The 18,963-nt window shown below is 47.6% G+C and overlaps 1 protein-coding gene across 2 annotated transcripts in view; it reads right to left on the bottom strand.

Annotated features, from left to right (window-relative positions):
* Positions 1–18,963, bottom strand: part of KIRREL3 (kirre like nephrin family adhesion molecule 3) — a 582,189-nt gene that overhangs the window by 139,632 nt on the left and 423,594 nt on the right. For both annotated transcript variants that reach the window (XM_012772310.3, XM_012772311.3), the window contains exon 2: positions 6,878–6,955. In XM_012772310.3, the coding sequence (XP_012627764.1) occupies positions 6,878–6,955 (78 nt within the window). The remainder of the gene's footprint in view (positions 1–6,877; positions 6,956–18,963) is intronic.

Here is an 18,963-nt window from a genome sequence, read left to right as displayed (position 1 = left end):
TACTGTGCTAGGCTCCTGGGATATACCAGAGACTAAACAGACTTTACTGACTGGTAGGGGAGACAGGGACTAGTTAAATAATTGCAATATGATCTTCCATTTGCAAACTGAGCCAAGTTGGGAAAGGAACAGATATGGTTGTATAAGAGCATGCACCAGGAACTTGATCCAGACTGTGGAGGGTGGGTCAAGGGAGGCTTTGCTGGTGAAGAGACTTGAGCTGCAATTTGAAAGATGAGCAGGATGCAGCATGGGAAGGGTTTGGGGACGGGGTGTGGTGAGTGTGGCCAGCATCCCGAGAGGAGGGAACAGGTAGATAAGGCCCCTTGGCCGTGGGAGCACGCCTGGTTTGAGGAGCAGCAGGAAGGCTGTGTGGCTGCAACGTGGAATATTAAGGGGGAAGGTGAGGACAAGGAGGTAGGTAGGAGCCAGAGTACATGGAGCTTTGCAAAATGTGCTGAGGATTCAGGTGTCTTTCCTGAAACCAATTGAAAGCCACTGAAATATTTTCAAGAGGAACATGTCAGCATCAGATTTGTATTTTGAAAGACTGTTCTGGCCAAAGTGTGGAAAATGAACCTGTTGGAGAGAGGGAGGACGTCATGAGTGTAAGAAGCCCGAGAGCGGGGCCCTGCTGCAGTCCAGGAGAGAGAGTTTGGGGACAGGGGCTAGCACAGCGGCTGTGAGAGGGGAGAGGGAGCGGAGGTAAAATCCCTAGGACATGGTGAGGGCTGGATATGTGTGCGAGGGAAAAAGAAGTTTAAAAAGGAGCCTGGCAGTGTCTGCAGCCAAGGGGGCGGGGCCCCTGGCCTGAGATAAGCAGGGCTCTCGGTGGGAATGGTGGCTGGAGGAATTGGCCCAGGAAAAAGCTCTGGAATCCTCCATCGGATTGTGGCAGGAGAGTGGAAACAACAGCTCTCTTGTTCCAAATAACAAACAGAAAGTGCCCTGGAAATCTGAGTCTTGTCATAAACAACAAACAGGGACATTATACAAATATGGGCTTTGCAGCCCCAGTGGGAGAAAACACATCAGTAAGAAAAATGAGATAAGAAAAACACACCCCAAGCCCTAGCTAACAAAATGACGGTATTAGCTACCATCCCTGGGGCTGGGAGTGTGTTCTTGGGCAAGAGCCAGTGGGCCCTCAGCATGGGCCAGGCTGTTCATCTGGACGGTCGTCAGCTCCGTTCTTCCCCGCGAGGTCCCTAGGCCAAGGGCGCAGGCCACCTTAGCCCTGCTTCCCCTCCGCCCCACCACCCAGTGTGCAGCTGCTATGGCCTGAATTCACTCTCTGAGGACAGATGGGAGAAAGAAGCAGGGATCTGCCTTCAGAGGCTGCCAAGCAAAGCCAGTTGGTCGACTCCTAGCACTGGTGCCTTTGGCGACCAAGGTATGTGAAGTATGGGAGAGGTGGTGAGAACAGGTGCCGGCGGGGTGCTGAGAGCAGAGATAGAACTTTATGGGTGACGCTCTCTGATATTATTCCATCTCACACACAAGAGGGCTGCAATCAGGCGTTCAGGGACTTGCTCACATGGCTGGCGCCCTGCTCGGCGGTGCCCCTCCCACGACAGCCCGACTGCGGGGCACCCCTCTGTCCCATCTGCTCTATTAGGGGACAGGCAGGAAACAGTGAAGGTTTGAGACTCTTTCCCACGGACTGGGGGCGGCTTGCAGAAGGAGAGAACGCTCCCGTGCCAGCACACGGCATTTCAGAGCCGTGGATGCCAGATCCGCGTCCTCGCAGGGCTCTGTCTGCCGCAAGGCTGAGACGGGAGGACGTGCCCTGTGGGGGCACGGGCACACGGAGCCCGGCGAGGACGAAGGTGCTGCCTGGGCTGGCACCAGGCAGGAACCCCTGAAGGGCAGCCATCTGTGGAGCCGGCTCCCTCCTTCTGGGGTGCTCTAGCCCCTTCCAAGGAGGCCCAGAAGTCTCCAGCGAGTGGACGCTGCCCTTGCTAGTCATGCACAGCGTTCTGTGCTGGGAACACAAGAGGGGTAGGGCCGGGGCATTGCTGTTCTCCCTTCACTGAGCTGAGAGAGGCAGCTCGTCACTGCGATTCTGAAGGTCCGGGAGGACCCCAGGTCCCGGAAAATGGCCCCTGCCCTAATTGGCAGCCCAAGAGCACCTGGTGGAGGGAGGAGATCCCTGCACAGGCCCGCCTTGGCCTCAAGGGGTTGGCCAGAGGTTTGAGACTCTTTCCCATGGACTTGGGAAAGTCAAGGCTTGACTGCCTCCCCTCTCCTCCTTTAAACACCCTTCTCAAGAGTCCTGTGGCCTCAGTTTTCCCATCCCTTAGGGATGTCTTCTCTGCTCCAGGTTGTCCCTGATTTTCTCCCACATCAACTCATGTCAACTCACGTCCCTGTGTTCTGCCCTCTCTTCTCCCTGTCCCTCTGTCTTCTCAGCCACTCTAAAAGCCCAAGCCAAGCTGACATGTTAGGGGCTTCCCCCACTGCTTGTGGCCTCTGCCTCCTCTTCCAGAGTTCCAAGAGCCCTGGGTGTCCAAAGCCCCAGGCTGTGTGTGGTCATCGCTCTTCCAGCCACTTCCCATGGCCCTAGGCAGGCCGCTCAGGGCTCCTGGGCCGCACTGGGTGAGCTGGGTGCTTGTAACCTCTAGTGTTGCTTGCAGCTCTAACACAGAGGTGCCGTGAGCTTTCCCAGAGGCAGGCACAGCCCCTGTGCTGGCACCACGTGGCAGCTTTCTGTTCGGGCTAGGAATAGGCTCCGCTCTGGGCAAGCAATGTGTATTGAGAAGGTGGGTGGTTCTGGGGTTCCCAAGAGAGGGAGAGCGGGAAGGGAGGCAAGGGTGTGTGCGTGTGTGTGAGTGCGTGCTTGCACTGAGGTGGGCTGAACAAGCAGTGAGAGTGGGTCTGACGGGAGAGGTCTGGCTAGAGGTGCCCAAGAACATGGCCCAGCAGTAGGTGGGGTGAGGAAGGACAGCAGGAGCAGAAAGGGAGGCCACTCCCCGGGCAGGCCTCTCCTCCCAGCCCTCTGCCCTGCTGACCTGCCTGGGCTGGCCACCTGGGAAGGGGCTAGAGCTGAACGGTACTGGAACTGAAGGAAGCGCCAGAGTCAGTTCCAAGGTAAGACTTAGGGAGTTAGCAAGGTGGGGAGACTCATTTTGTGGAATATTCTACGTCAGTTCACTTTGCCTGAGGAGCCCCTTCTCAAGGCCACCTGACACCGTGGGTGACTTTGCACATTCCTCTATTGTCACTCAGGCACTGGCTAATTCCCTAAACAGAAATCATACTCCCTACGTGCAAAATGCCGGGCTAAGGCCCAGCGATAGGCCAGGAAGAAGGAAGATTCTTCACCTGACAGTAGCTAATTTCTAGTGGGACTGACAGTACACAAGGAAACAGTCTAATAAGCAATCACACACTGTGATCAGTGCCACAGAGTAAATAGACTGGTCGCCACGAGGGAGCATGGAGGGGAGGGGGGCATCTAATTTAGGCAGGGCGGTAAGGGAGGTGACGCCTACACTGAGACGTGCCCGCATGTTTTCACCATGCACTCCTTGAGGGCGGGGACTATGTCTTATTTACTTTTATAGATCCTTGACTTAGAACAATGCTTAGAACTTATTATGAAAGACTGGTATTATTTTTATGGTATTTAATGAAAGTTTGATGAATAAATAAATGATCTCCCTCCAGCAGTTCCTATTTAAAGCACCAATATCTGAATCACATGAAGATAATTATGTCAAACAAATCTGATATTCTTATGCCTAGTCTTTTTATTCTCTCCTTTCTTGTTTGCCCTTCACTGATTTTTGCTCATATCTCCATTTGATGCCCAAATGTGCTCCGTCCAAACAGGCAAGGACAAACATACACACACTCCATGTATTCCCAGCCACTTCTGTTCCTGCAAATCCTGCAGATTCTGAAGCTATTAAGCACTCCCAAATAGAGCAACCTCTCATTGACTATCACATGCCTCCTTAAATGATCTTTGACCAGAATTTTCTTTTTATTGCTTTGTGTAGTCTAACAGCACCAACTGTGATTACTTTAACTTATGATAAACCCCAGGTCTATAAAACTCCTGTTCATTCATTATTTTCCTCTTGCTCCTTCTCAAGCTGTTATTTTTTTGGAATGTAGTGAGAAGAGGTAGTGGAAGGATAAGAAAATAAAAGGACACCAAATTAACAGAGAAATAAATGAAGTAGGAAAATACTTCTCTCTGGGTGACAGGCACCCCATTAGATACTGTTAAACAGGACAAATATGCTTTAATACAGCACAAGTAGGTCTTTTATATTTATTCTAAATTGGAAATATAATGATCACCACCTTATCTCTAATGGAAGAATCAGCTAATTGTTCTAATATCTCACTAATTCCAGCAACTGGGAGAAAAATAATTATTTTTTACTATTTTATCATTGTTCAATTTATACCAAGGTATATTATATACCATGGACAGAGAATTCTGTCTCTTGATCTATGTCATTGCTGCTATTCCAGTTCAATTATTAATATGTGGAAGTTATAATTAGTTTGGGTATTGGTATGAGATAATTATAAGCTATAAAACAGCTCCCCATGTTTGCTGATGCCTTTTCTTACCTGCAGACATGCTGGACTATGGGCACGTGCTGTTTAGAGAGAGAACAATGTATAACACGGCACCTAGGGGAGCCAGGCTGGCTGGATAGGAAGCAGAGGGGCCTTCCTGGGCCAGGGCCTGCCCCCTCCTTTGTTTCTGCCTTCTAGCCTTCCAGAGCCAAAGCTGACCCACCTTGTGAGTCTCATCCTCCTCCTCATCCCGTCTCCGCTTTGTTAGTTGAGATTTCTAACTTGTCACCCATGTTGGCTCAGCCTGTCTACCACCCTCTCATCTCCTTGGTCACCTAGAAGCTGGGGTCAGATACCTGGAGCCTGGGGCTTCAAATCCAGCCCAACTGCTGGCTTTTTGACTCCCCTAATCCCAATGAACCTTATTTCAGCTTCTCTAATGAGCTTTGCCAGCAAGAGAACATGTCTATTCAGCACCACGGACAGAGGCTGTCAGTTCCCACAAATTAGAAGTTACTGCCCAGCAGTCTTGTCAAGGAGGCCATGTTGGGAAGGGAGGGGTGGCTGGGAGAGGGAAAACTCAGTGATGGAGACTGACTGGCAGGACACAGAAAGTGTAGCCCCTAGCCCTGGCTGTACTCGGCCATGGGGTTCTTACAAATGGGAAGTGGCTCCTTGGTTTTCTTTCTTTCTTTCTTTCTTTCTTTCTTTCTTTCTTTCTTTCTTTCTTTCTTTCTTTCTTTCTTTCTTTCTTTCTTTCTTTCTTTCTTTCTTTCTTTCTTTCTTTCTTTCTCTCTTTCTCTCTCTCTCTCTCTCTCTCTCTCTCCTTCCTTCCTTCCTTCCTTCCTTCCTTCCTTCCTTCCTTCCTTCCTTCCTTCCTTCCTTCCTTCCTTCCTTCCTTCCTTCCTTCCTCTCTCTCTCTCTCTCTCTTTCTTTCTTTTCTTCTTTTCTTTCTTTCTTTTCTTTCTTCTTTCTTTCGACAGTCTCACTCTGTTGCCTGGGCCAGAGTGCCATGGCATCCGCCTAGCTCACAGCAACCTCAAACTCCTGGGCTCAAGCTATCCTCCTGCCTCAGCCTCCGAAGTAGCTGGGACTACAGGCACCATGACTGGCTAATTTTTTTCTATATATTTTTAGGTGGCCAATTAATTTCTTTCTATTTTTAGTAGAGACGGGGTCTCACTCTTGCTCAGGCTGGTCTTGAACTCCTGACCTTGAGAAATCTGCCCCATTCGGCCCCCCAGAGTGCTAGGACTATAGGCATGAGCCACCACGCCTGCCCTTGGTCTGCTGCTTTCTAACACAGATAGGCAGCAAATGGGATTTGTGATCACTTCCTGTGCTTAGTTGTGCTGGCCTCACTCCTGCCAGACTGTCACCATGATGGGTGCTGGTGACAGACCCATGGCTGGCAAGGTCTGAGGTCTGGGGAGCACATGAGGGTGTGGCGTCATGGAGTGGGCTGGGGTAGAGCCAGCTGAGAGCACAAAGAGGCACTGAGACGATGCCATGTCTAACTCTAGAGCTGGTGGGGAGCTGCCTCCTTGCCTGGGTGGGAATGAGGGTATGGGGCCCTGGGCCTTGGGAGGGGAGGGCCCAGCTCATGGCAAGCTTGACTGATGAGAAACCAAGGCTTCCTTTGTCTGACTTAATGAATAAATGGCATACCCAGGTATTGTTCATTTACTTTTACATTCTGACAAACAGTCAGTGGATCTGATGGAAGGAGGAAGAGGTCTGGCTCTCTATCACAGCAGGACTCTCCTCACACCCCAGCTTCCACACCAATGTCAATGCCTTCCCCACACCCTTGGTGACCCAATCAAGCCCTGGAAGAGAGGCCCAGTGCAGGAGGAAGGCAGACTGGCCCATGCAGCTGGGAAAGGGAAGGTTTCTGAATGTAGGTTCTCTGGGAGAAACTTGCCCCTCTTTGGTGCTCTCAACTCTTCCCCCAGTGCCTGTCAAGAGCCTTTGTTCAAAAGGCATTCAGGAAATTTGAATGACTGAGGAGAATGGTAGAGAGGTCTGGATCAGAAAAGACAATGGAAGCAGATTTAACTGGGCTGGCAAGTGGGTGGGAGAAACAGCAGGGAAGAGAGAGGAAGAGAAGTGGGGGCTGGAAGGGAGGAGGGACATAGCACAAGGAGAGTGCTCATGAATCAGCATCCTGTGTTTCAGGCATTCACTGCTCTTCCCCACGTGATTGTATAAATAGCTTCATGGAAATCAAACTGATTCCTGAGATGTAACACGTTCTTTTTCCCGGTTCCTCTGCACCATAGTGGTAGGACAGAGCTTCCTCCCTCCAGATCACCCGCAATGGGGGGTTCTCACTGACCTTCACTCATTCTCCGGAACGTGTCCTTGGCCATGTAGCCCAGCACCAGACAGCATCCTCTCTTCTGGAGGCCCAGCTCTGGAAGAGAAGCACAGGTGGGTGAGCTGGGAACAGTCAGGCATTAGGGGAGGCCCCTCTGTAGGGTGCTGTGGAGCCTGTTGCTCTTATAAACAGGACTACTTCTTTATTTAACCAACATTTATATAGTGCTTACTATGTTCCAGCACAATTTTAACCCAATCATTCCTCCTTTGATCCTCCCAACAATATATACCATTGTAATATATACCATTATTATCCCTTTTTTATCATCTCCAGATGAAACAGCTAGCAGGTGGTGGGGCCAGGATTTTAAACTGAGGTGATCTGGCTCCAGAGTCCATGCCCATACCTATTATTCTGGGTTATTGATGCCTTTTATATCCTGGGCTTGGAGACCACGCCCAGATCTCTTTGGGATGTGGCCAGAACTGCTGGAGTGGGTGCAGAGTCCAGCCAGCAGTGTCCAGGATGGAATGATGCACCAGACACAGTGGTGACTCAGAAGGATGAAGACGTGACTGGATGAGTTTGGGGCTGACACAGAGGTTGAAGTATAGGCAGAAGGACTCTACCTTTTGGAGAGGTGAGTTACAGGGCCAGAAATCCTCTGCATTTCTATATCAAGGGACAATTTAGCACCATCAAGCACTTAGGAAGTATAGGCTAACAGCACAGGGAGTGGGATAGCTAAGAGACACAAGACTCCACAGGGCTTTGACCCAACTGGAAGACCTTGATAGATGATATTTTTTGCACAAAATTTTGTAAAGCAGGGGGAGGATCAAGATGGCGGACGAGAAACACCACCAGACAGAGTGTCTCTGCAGAAAAGACAGATTCTAGCAGAAATTAGAAAAAAGAAGCAAGAAGATGAGCATACAGCAGATGAGGGCTGGAAGGAGGGGTACCTGAGACCACGGGAGGAGGCTGCGGAGGAGAACTGGAAGCTGAGACCACCGGAGGAGCCTGGAGACCAGCGGGAAGGGTAGGTGGATCAGTCACCTTTCCCCTCCCCTGCATGTGGGACTGCTGGTGGGCTCCCCAGCGGATGGAGAGACCTGCGGACACCATCCCAGAGACGGCCGCCGCCAGCTAGCAGTGAGCCAGTAGTGGACGCGGCACCAGGCTCCCAAATCCTGCGGGGCACCTCCGTGTGCACAGACCCGAGAGGTGCGGCAGGCACCATTATGCCTCCTCCTCCCCTCTGCCCACCTTACCCGCGGCTGCCCAGAGAGACAATACAGCCACCAGCCAGAGACACCTCCAGGGAACGGGACTTTCCCTTTTGGGGCCCTACAGCGGACTAAGGGGAACTCAGACTGTGAGCTCCCTACCCACCAGCCCTCCCAGGTGCTGCTGGCATGGTGATCCCAGGAGAACGGTGCAGACCCTGAGGCTGAGAGACATAGACCCAGCTTGGGCTCCCTGTGGGCAAATTGGGACTGGCACTCCTCTCTCTGGTGGGGATATAGTTCAAACTCTGGGACCCAGAGGTCAGACCTGCAGACCAGATCCCGTGCACCGAGGTCTCGCATTGCCCGGGGCACAGAAGGGTTATATGTGAACAGTCTACTGAGGTGTGTGTGCCTCCAGGGGAAGATTAACATCCTAGAGGGCAACCCTCCTCCCAAAAGGAGGCCTTACACCCAACCCAGGTGGCGTTCCTGCGCAAGGAACCTCCTCACTGGCATCACAGTCCGGGGAGGCCTGGTGGTGTGTGGTCTGGCCTGCTGGCAGAGGCCCAGGAGTAGCCTCAGAGTTGGGGACGGTGGAAAGAAGCCAGGCCCGCTCCAGACTGCGGGTCTCAGACAGCCCCCCCCCCCACCCAGACTCTCTGACTGAGCAGGGCCATTCCAGCCCCACCCTGACAGCTTTTCCTGGAAGCAGAGAACAGAACTTTGACCCCTGCTAACGACATTGGTGGTGCCTGAGGGCAGGCTTACCAAACCCAGCTCCGCCCAGACTCTCTCCTAGACCAGCCCTCACTGAGGGGGAGAAAAGGACACACCTGGAAGTCCCAGGGCCCTACCGACCACCTGAGGCACTAGAGTGCCTCTCTATAGGAACAAGAGCTGATAACAGGACACAAAAGCAACAGCATAGCCTGTTCCTCCAAGCAAGCACCATCTACTGACAGGGAGGACATCCTGCACAGCCTTTTCATGGCACCTACTGACTCATTATACAGGGAGGGGGTCAAATCTCACCCACAGACACCACCTACCGGCTCAGAAACTAAACAAGGTGTGTGAATACCCAAACAAAAACATAAAGAAAACAAACAACAATGGATCAACATGGGAAGAAATCAGCGAAGGAACTCGGGAAATATGAAGAACCAAACAGAAAACACCCCCCCAAAGAGGAGCACCAGCCCCCTAGAAATGGACACCAACCAAAATCAGGCAACCAAAATGACAGAAGAGGAATTTCGTATGTGGATCATAAGAACACTAGCCGACCTGCAAGAACAACTCAATAACCAACACAAAGAAACCACAAAAAGCCTCCAGGACCTAGAACGAAAGTTCACTAAAGAAATAGATACAATGAAGAAAAGTTTAACTGAACTCCTGGAAATGAAGAACCAATTAAGGGAACTACAAAATACAGTGGAAAGTCTCAAGAACAGGGTAGATCAAACAGAAGAAAGATTCTCAGAGATTGATGATAACACCCTCCAACTAATTAAAATAGTCACAGAGATAGAGCAGAGAAACAAGAGAAAAGAGCAAAGCCTACAAGAGATGTGGGATTAAGTGAAGAAACCTAATGTGAGGGTCATAGGGTTACCGGAAGGGGAAGAAGACAACACTCAAGGGTTGGACAAGCTATTTGAAGATATAATAAAGGAAAATTTCCCAGGCCTTGCTCAAAATCTCGATATACAAGTTCAAGAAGCTAAGAGGACCCCTGGGAGATTCAATGCAAACAGGAAGACGTCACGACATGCAGTCATCAGACTGACCAAAATATCAACTAAAGAGGCCCTTCCAAGAGCTGTAAGACGAAAGAAGCAAGTAACATACAAGGGAAAGCCAATTCGAATAACACCAGACTTCTCTAATGAGACTTTACAAGCAAGGAGAGACTGGGCCCCATTCTCATTCTTCTGAAACAAAACAATGCCCAGCCTATAATCATATTCCCCACAAAATTTAGCTTCATCTATGAAGCAGAAATAAAGACATTCTCAGACAAGCAAAGTCTCAGAGAATTCGCCAAGACAAGACCAGCCCTACAAGAAGTACTCAAAACAGTGTTATGCATGGAACACCATAATAAAAACTCACGAATATAAAAACAACCAAAACCCAAAGATTAAAGGCCAGATAATACAATGGCTCAAGAGAGAAATGAGAGCAACAATATCCAACTCAACAGAATGAACAGTAATCTACCTTACCTATCAGTTCTCTCAATAAATGTGAATGGATTAAACTCTCCACTCAAGAGATATAGGCTGGCTGAATGGATAAGAAAATACAGGCCAAGTATATGCTGTCATCAGGAAACACATCTAACCTGCAAGGATGCATATAGACTAAAAGTAAAAGGGTAGAAATCAGTATTCCAAGCAAGTGGAAGCCAAAAGAAGGCTGGTGTGGCAGTTCTAATTTCAGATGATTTAGATTTTAAACCAACAAAAGTAGTGAAAGACAAAGAGGGTCATTATATAATGGTGAAGGGCACAGTTCAACAAGAAGAGATAACAATTTTAAATATATATGCACCCAACTTAGGTGCACTCAGTTTCATAAAGCAAACCTTACTGGATCTAAGCAAATGGATTAATAGCAACTCCATAATCACTGGAGATTTCAACACCCCACTGACGGCACAAGACAGATCCTCCAAACTGAAAATTAATAAAGAAATAATGGACTTAAACAAAACTCTGGAAGAATTGGGTCTGACTGACATTTACAGGACATTCTACCCCAAATCCACTGAATATACGTTCTTCTCATCAGCTCATGGGACATTCTCTAAGATTGACCATATCCTAGGACACAAAGTAAGTCTCAAGAAATTTTAAAAAATTGAAATCATACCATGTACCTTCTCGGATCACAGGGGAATAAAAGTAGAAATCAACCCTCATAGAAACTGACATTTCTACACAAAAATGTGGAAATTAAACAACCTCCTACTAAATGATTACTTCATAAATGAAGAAATCAAGATGGAAATAAAAAAATTCTATGAACAAAATGACAATGGAGAGACAAGTTATCAAATCCTCTGGGACACAGCTAAAGCAGTTGTGAGAGGAAAGTTTATCTCCATAAATGCCTATAACCAAAAGTCAAAAAGATCACAAATAGACAATCTAATGAAACAACTCTAAGAGCTGGAAAAAGAAGAACAGACCAACCCCAAACCCAGCAGAAGAAGTGAAATCAACAAGATCAAATCAGAACTAAACAAAATTGAAAACAGAGAAGCTATTCAGGAGATTAATAAAACAAAAAGTTGGTTCTTTGAAATAATAAACAAAATTGACATGCCATTGGCTAAGCTAATGAAAAGCAGAAAAGAGAAATCTCTAATAAGCTCCATCAGGAACAAAAAAGGAGATATCACAACTGATCCCAAAGAGATACAAGATATAATTTATGAGTACTACAAAAATCTTTATGCACACAAACCGGAAAATGTGGAGGAAATTGACAAATTTCTAGAAACACACAGCCTCCCTAGGCTCAACCAGGAAGAAATAGATTCCCTGAACAGACCAATCTCAACAGCTGAAATACAAACAGCAATTAAAAATCTCCCTAAATCCAGTAGAAGAGGAAAGTTAAAAAAAAGAAAAAGATAATAAAAATGTAAATAAAAATATATAAAAAAAAAAAAAATCTCCCTAAAAACAAAAGTCCCGGTCCAGATGGTTTCACATACGAATTTTATCACACTTACAAAGAAGAACTAATACCTATCTTGCAGAAATTATTCCACAACATCGAGAAGAACGGAAACCTCCCCAACACCTTTTATGAAGCGAATATTACTCTGATACCAAAACCAGGAAAGGATGCAACAAAAAAAGAAAACTACAGACCAATTTCCCTAATGAATATAGATGCAAAAATTTTCAGCAAAATCTTAGCTAACCGAATCCAGACGCTTATCAAAAAAATAATCTATCACGACCAAGTGGGCTTCATCCCAGGGATGCAGGGATGGTTCAACATACGTAAATCTATAAATGCAATTCACCACATAAACAGAAGCAAAAACAAAGACCACATGATTCTCTCAATAGATGCAGAAAAAGCTTTTGACAAAATTCAACACCTTTTCATGATACCAACACTTAAGAAAATAGGCATAGAAGGGACATACCTAAAAATGATACAAGCCATATATGACAGACCCACAGCCAACATCATACTGAATGGGGAAAAATTGAAAGCATTCTCACTTAGAACTGGAACCAGACAAGGCTTCCCACTATCTCCACTTCTATTCAACATAGTGTTGGAAGTCCTGGCTACAGCGTTCAGACAGGAAAATGGAATTAAAGGTATCCAAATAGGGGCAGAAGAGATCAAACTTTCACTATTTGCTGATGATATGATATTTTATCTAGAAAACCCCAAAGATTCCACCAAGAAACTCCTGGAACTGATCAATGAATTTAGTAAAGTCTCAGGATACAAAATCAATACATAGAAATCAGAGGCATTCATATACGCCAATAACAATCTAATTGAGATCCAAATCAAAGACTCAATTCCCTTCACAATAGCAACAAAGAAATTAAAGTACCTAGGAATATACTTAACCAAGGAGGTAAAAGACCTCTACAGGGAGAACTATGAAACACTGAGGAAGGAAATAGCAGAGGATGTAAAAGGATGGACATCCATACCATGCTCGTGGATTGGCAGACTCAACATCATTAAAATGTCTATACTACCCAAACTGATCTACAGATTCAATGCAATACCTATTAAAATCCCATCAGCATTCTTCACAGATATAGAAAAAATAATTTTACGCTTCGTATGGAACCAAAGAAGACCCCGAATATCAAAAGCAATTCTAGGCAACAACAAAAAAATGGGATGCATTAATATGCCAGATATCAAACTATACTACAAAGCTGTAGTAATTAAATCAATCTGGTATTGGCACAAAAATAGGAATATTGACCAGTGGAACAGATGTGAGAATCCTGATATAAAACCATCCTCATATAGCCATCCAATCTTTGACAAAGCAGACAAAAACATACGCTGGGGAAAAGAATCCCTTTTCAATAAATGGTGCTGCGAAAACTGGATAGCCACTTGTAGAAGGCTAAAGCAGGACCCACACCTTTCATCTCTCACAAAAAGCAACTCATGCTGGATAACAGACTTAAACCTAAGGTATGAAACTATTAGAATTCTCGAGGAAAATGTTGGAAACAGTCTCCTAGTCATCGGCCTAGGTAAAGAGTTTATGAATAAGTCCCCAAAGGCAATCATAGCAGCAACAAAAATAAATAAATGGGACATGATCAAACTACAAAGCTTCTGCACAGCCAAAGAAATAGTCATGAAAGTAAACAGACAACCTACAGAATGGGAGAAAATTTTTGCATCCTACGCATCTGATAAGGGGCTGATAACTAGAATATACTTAGAACTCACGAAAATCAGCAAGAAAAAAGTCAAATAACCCTATTAAAAAGTGGGCAAAGGACTTGAACAGAAACTTTTCTAAAGAAGACAGAAGAATGGCCAACAAACATGAAAAAATGCTCCTCATCTCTAATCATCAGGGAAATGCAAATCAAAACCACAATGAGATATCACTTAACTCCAGTGAGAATGGCCTTTATCAAAAAGTCTCCAAACAATAAATGGTGGGGTGGATGCGGAGAGAGGAACTCTCCTACACTGCTGGTGGAACTGCAAACTAGTTCAACCTCTGTGGAAAGCAATATGGAGATACCTTAAAGCGATACAAGTGAATCTACTATTTGATCCAGCAATCCCATTGCTGGGCATCTACCCAAAAGATCCAATGACACTCTACAAAAAAGACACCTGCACTCGAATGTTTATAGCAGCACAATTCATAATTGCAAGGCTGTGGAAACAGCCCAAGTGCTCATCAATCCAAGAATGGATTAATAAAATGTGGTATATGTATACCATGGAGTACTATTCAGCTCTAAGAAACAACGGTGATATAGCACATCTTATATTTTCCTGGTTCGAGCTGGAACCCATACTACTAAGTGAAGTATCCCAAGAATGGAAAAACGAACACCACATATACTCACCAGCAAATTGGTATTAACTGAGCAGCACTTAAGTGGACACATAGGTACTACAGTAATAGGGTATTGGGCAGGTGGGAGGGGGGAGGGGGACGGGTATATACATACATAATGAGTGAGATGTGCACCATCTGGGGGATGGTCATGATGGAGACTCAGACTTGTGGGAGGAGGAGGGGAATAGGTATTTATTGAAACCTTAAAATCTGTACCCCCATAATATGCTGAAATAAAAAAAACATTTGTGAAGCAGTGCCCGCTGTGTGTGAATGGACTTCAGCATGCCTGCCTCACAGGAAGGCAAGCGTCCTCTCTGGTATGGATTCTTTAATTCAAGTTTATCTTTGGCATTTTCTGAGTTCTGAAGCAATTCCACACCAAATTTTATTTCAACAGCCCCTAAACAATCCCATGAGGTAGGCAAATAGGCTGTTGCAATTCACATTATGCAGATAGAAAAACTGAGGCTCAATGATGTTAAATGACTCCCCATGATTATTTTAGAGTCCCTACCCTACCTCCTTGCTTCGAAGCCCTACACATGTGACACCTGCCATAAACTGGGAGAATGAATGAGGGCATGATTTCTGGAAGTGGGGATGTGACTGTGGCTCATCCCAAGCCTTGCCAGGAGTTCTGGGCACCTGAGTACTCCTCCCTTGGTTTCTCAGAGGAGGGTCCCCTGTGAGTGGGTGTAATGGCAACTTCTCCCAAGACACTGGGTGTCCCTGTGAGCTTAGCCAGTGTCCAGGCCATGAGAGGACAGAAGAGCAGGCCGTTCCTCCCACCTCTCTTTCCACCTTGGGCAGCCCACGTCCTCTCACTGAGCACTGCAGGAGGAAAGGGAGCACAGGGCCCACGCGAGACAGATGCATCAAGCTTGGGGGCTCTTGCCCTAGAGAAAAACAAAGTGTGGGGCAGTGGCAGAATGCCATGGCCCAGGGAGGTCACTAGCTTTGATCTCCCGATTCTTTAAAGGTGTTTATTGACTATCAGTAAAGAGCAGAGATGCAGATCTGAGAGCAGTGTTTCCAAAGGCACCCACTTCTCTTCCTTCCCCCCATACTCTTGTCTGAAGGCTCAGCCAACCGCTCTCACTTCAAACAGCCTTGTATCTCGGGCGTCCAAATTGACGATGTTAAGTTCCTTCATCCAAGGCCTTGGCCCTTTCTGCAGGGGCTCCTGCTCTGTGGAGAGCCGAGTGGATCAAAGCCCCTTTGATGTTTACTTACTATATTTGTGGATTTTTTCTAACAACCACCATCAGGAGGGGCAATGCAGCCTGCCAGGAGGGCGCGAGTGGAAGCACAAGCTGTGCGGAGGCACCGAGCTCCCAAGAACAGTAGCCTCTGGATGGAGACTGTATTAAAACCTATATGCTGACGACAGGCAGAGGGAGCCAGCCCATTGTCATTGCTCGCATATTGTTTGGCATCAGGATGATACAATTGATGACGATTCCCATTATGCTTGCCGTTGACTTCTTATGCCCATCTAAAGCATATCAGCAGTGGCTCCTAATGAAAAAGGGAGTTTCGGTTCCTGATTGAGCCCTGGAGGGAGCCCAGGGGAGCACTGAGTAGGGAGAACAGGAGATGCTAGATGCATTTAGGCCAGTGTTCCGGTTGTTTCTAGACAGTCCCTAAACCCTCAGGCAAATGGAAGGGGAACAATTCCCTAAAGATTTAGAGAGTGTGAGCAGCCTGTAGAATCTGGATTATCTATGTTGGCTATCTCTACCACCCCAACTCAACCTCTCCTATGCCACAAACATGGCCCCCTGTCCTGGGAGGACTGCCCTAGGAGAGGCTGCACATCACCAGGTATCATAAGAGTCTCACTGACTATGTTTGATTTTTGCAGATGAGCAGGAAAAGAAGTTTTTAAAAAATCCTGATTAATAAAATAAATTGAGGGCAAGGCAATTTCTCAATGTATTTGGCTCATTTAATTTGACACATATGGGTTAGTCTTAATTATTTAGGCAGCTACATTACAAGGTGCTAATAAGCACACTGCAGAAATTTATTAAGTGCAAGGGCTGTCTGACCGAGTCTTTGCTGAAAAGTAGGAAGAAGCCACTGGCATCTGTGCAAGAATGGGCAGGTTGGGCCGGGCGCAGTGGCTCACGCCTATAATCCTAGCACTCTGGGAGACCAAGGCGGGAGGATCACTCGAGGTCAGGAGTTCAAAACCCACCTGAGCAAGAGTGAGACCCCATCTCTACTAAGAATAGAAAAGAATTAGTTGGCCAACTAAAAATATATATAAAAAATTAGCCGGGCATGGTGGCACATGCCTGTAATCCCAGCTACTCAGGAGGCTGAGGCAGGAGGATCACTTGAGCCCAGGAGTTTGAGGTTGCTGTGAGCTAGGCTGACACACCATGGCACTCTAGCCCAGGCAACAGAGTGAGACTCTGTCTCAGGAAAAAAAAAAAAAAAAAGAATGGACAGGTTGGAAGATGAATGAAGTGAGTTTTCCAGACATGAAAGCTGGTTTCCCATACATGAAAATTTGAGATGTTCTTGGGAGAGATTTGCAGAGCTAAACTGGAGGTCACTGGGTCCACAGGAGGAAGCATGCCAGCAGGGACCGGAATGAGGGAGGGGAGGGGAGTCTGGATACAATGGTGGGGAGGTGAGGGACATCAAAGGTACTGACCACAGAGGAAAGGAGGAGGAAACAGGAAGCAACCGCTTTGGCTCGGGGAAACTCCACCAAGCCCAACTAACCAGGCTGTTAGGGCGGGGAGGGTAGACTATGCCAGGAAGAACAGGCATCTCTCTCTCTGTGAGGTAGACCAGCCACAAAACTGTCACTTTGTCACATGGCACTGAGACGGATGGCAGAGTCAGATCACAGATGCCCATTTTGGAACAGACGACAGGGTCTTCTACAAGCAAGCTTTGGGGCTGCCGTCTTTGGCTTTATCAGTGCGGAATCACTCACGTGCCCTAAAGGTGTCCGTTAGGGACATCATTAACACGAAGAAAGTCATGTTACAAGGGAAGTTCACAGCAAAGAAGTCCAGGTCACTGTGGACGGGCAGGCCCTGTGTAAGGAGCACGCAGGCTGAGGAACGCTGCCTGTGCAAGGGGGTGCGGACTGGAGCAGGGGTGCTTCTTTGGGAGAAGGGATGTGTGCACCCCTGGAACACCTGGCCTCTGGACTTCGAACAACAGAAAAGTCAGGATTGTGCCTTTTCTGTCTCTGGCCACTCGTCCCACCTGTAATGCCTGGCACCTGGCAAGCACTCAGGACAAGTCTGCTGACTTCAGGAAATGGCTGACTGAAAGACACCATGCAGGATCAGTTCCCCCTGGCCCAGGTCAGTAAAAATATGTGGGCTTAAGTGTAGCACGATGCATTTAAGTTAGGTGAGGGCGGTTGTAGAGTGAGTGCAACTTGTAGGTCATTGGAATAGAAGACTAGGGAATGTCATTGGATTTCCTCTTGGGAGGATTAAAAAGGGATGGCATTATAAATGGAATGGTTTCCTTCAGTTTAAGAGGGTACAGGTGAGACTTTTTCTAGCCTCAGTATTCCTTGATTATTACTGGTAGTAATAATGATACAGTGGTACTATTTCACATTTGTGGGATGCTGTCATAGTCTCTGTCTTATTGCGGGCACACAGTAAGTAGCTCTGTGAAGTAGGCAAGGCAGAAATTATTCCTTCCATTTTGGTTTCAGGAATTGAGGCTCAGAGAACTGAAATGACAATTCAAGGAAAAGGCACTAGACAGTGCTCAGGCCAGAATCCAGGGCTGATTTCTGGCTTCATTCTCAGGGCAACGTACGGGATCCCAGGGCTGCAGACAGTGAGAACAAAGGTAGAGCAGAGAGCAGAGAGCAGAGAGCAGTGCTCTGGGCGAGGACAGCGTTGTGGGTTGAGTTATGTCCCTTTCCCACCACCCCTAGTCATATGCTGAAGTCTAAACCCCAGTACCTCAAAATGTGACCTTATTTGGAGATAGGGATATTGCAGTGGCGGTCACATTAAAATGAGGTCATTGGATGGGCCTTAATCCAGGATGACTGGTGTCATACATAGAAAGGGAAGTTTGGAGACAGGCACACGTGCAGGGAGATGCCACATGAATGTGAAGGTGGCCACCTACAAGCCAAGGAGAGAGGCCCAGAGCAGATCCTTCCCCCACAGCTCCCCAAAGGAAACCACCCTCCCAACATCTTGATTTTGGACTTCTGGCCTCCAGAACTACGAGATGATATATATTTCTGCTGTTGAAGCCACTCATTGGTGACACTTTGTTTACAGCAGCTCTAGCACACACACACAGGCAGGACAGGGAGGAGCTGGTCTTCTCACGGGGCAGGCCATTTCCACTGGACCCCTGGCCCCAGGCCCCAGGGCTGTCTGCAGGGAACAGCATCACACTACTGCTCAAGGGCCCCAACTGACTGGAGAGGGCCGGCAGGGGCCGCCAAGGCGCGGCAGTGGAGGTGGTGTGCACAAGAGACGCTGGGAAGGGGGCAGAGTGCTGGCCGTGTGCCGGCACACCCAGGTGTGCTCCCGGCAAGCAGGAGGCCTTTAACATTCCTGCTTCCAGGGTGAGGACCATGTTGCCCCATCTGGACACTAAGAGGCTCTCAAGTTACCATGGACAGAGCTGTGACGATGGACAGGCACCAGCACCCACTGCCCCACCACTTCCGAGGTGCCCGGCGTGTGTGGGAGGCTGCCTGTAGCTGGCCTCCCTCGCCTCCGCAGCTCGCCCGGCACGACAGTTCTGGGGTGCCT

The sequence above is a fragment of the Microcebus murinus genome, chromosome 4 (assembly GCF_040939455.1).
Source record: "Microcebus murinus isolate Inina chromosome 4, M.murinus_Inina_mat1.0, whole genome shotgun sequence".
In the NCBI taxonomy this organism is placed as follows: Eukaryota; Metazoa; Chordata; class Mammalia; order Primates; family Cheirogaleidae; genus Microcebus; species Microcebus murinus.
The sequence above is the reverse complement of the archived record's forward strand: the minus strand, read 5'-3'. Positions and strand labels throughout refer to the sequence as shown.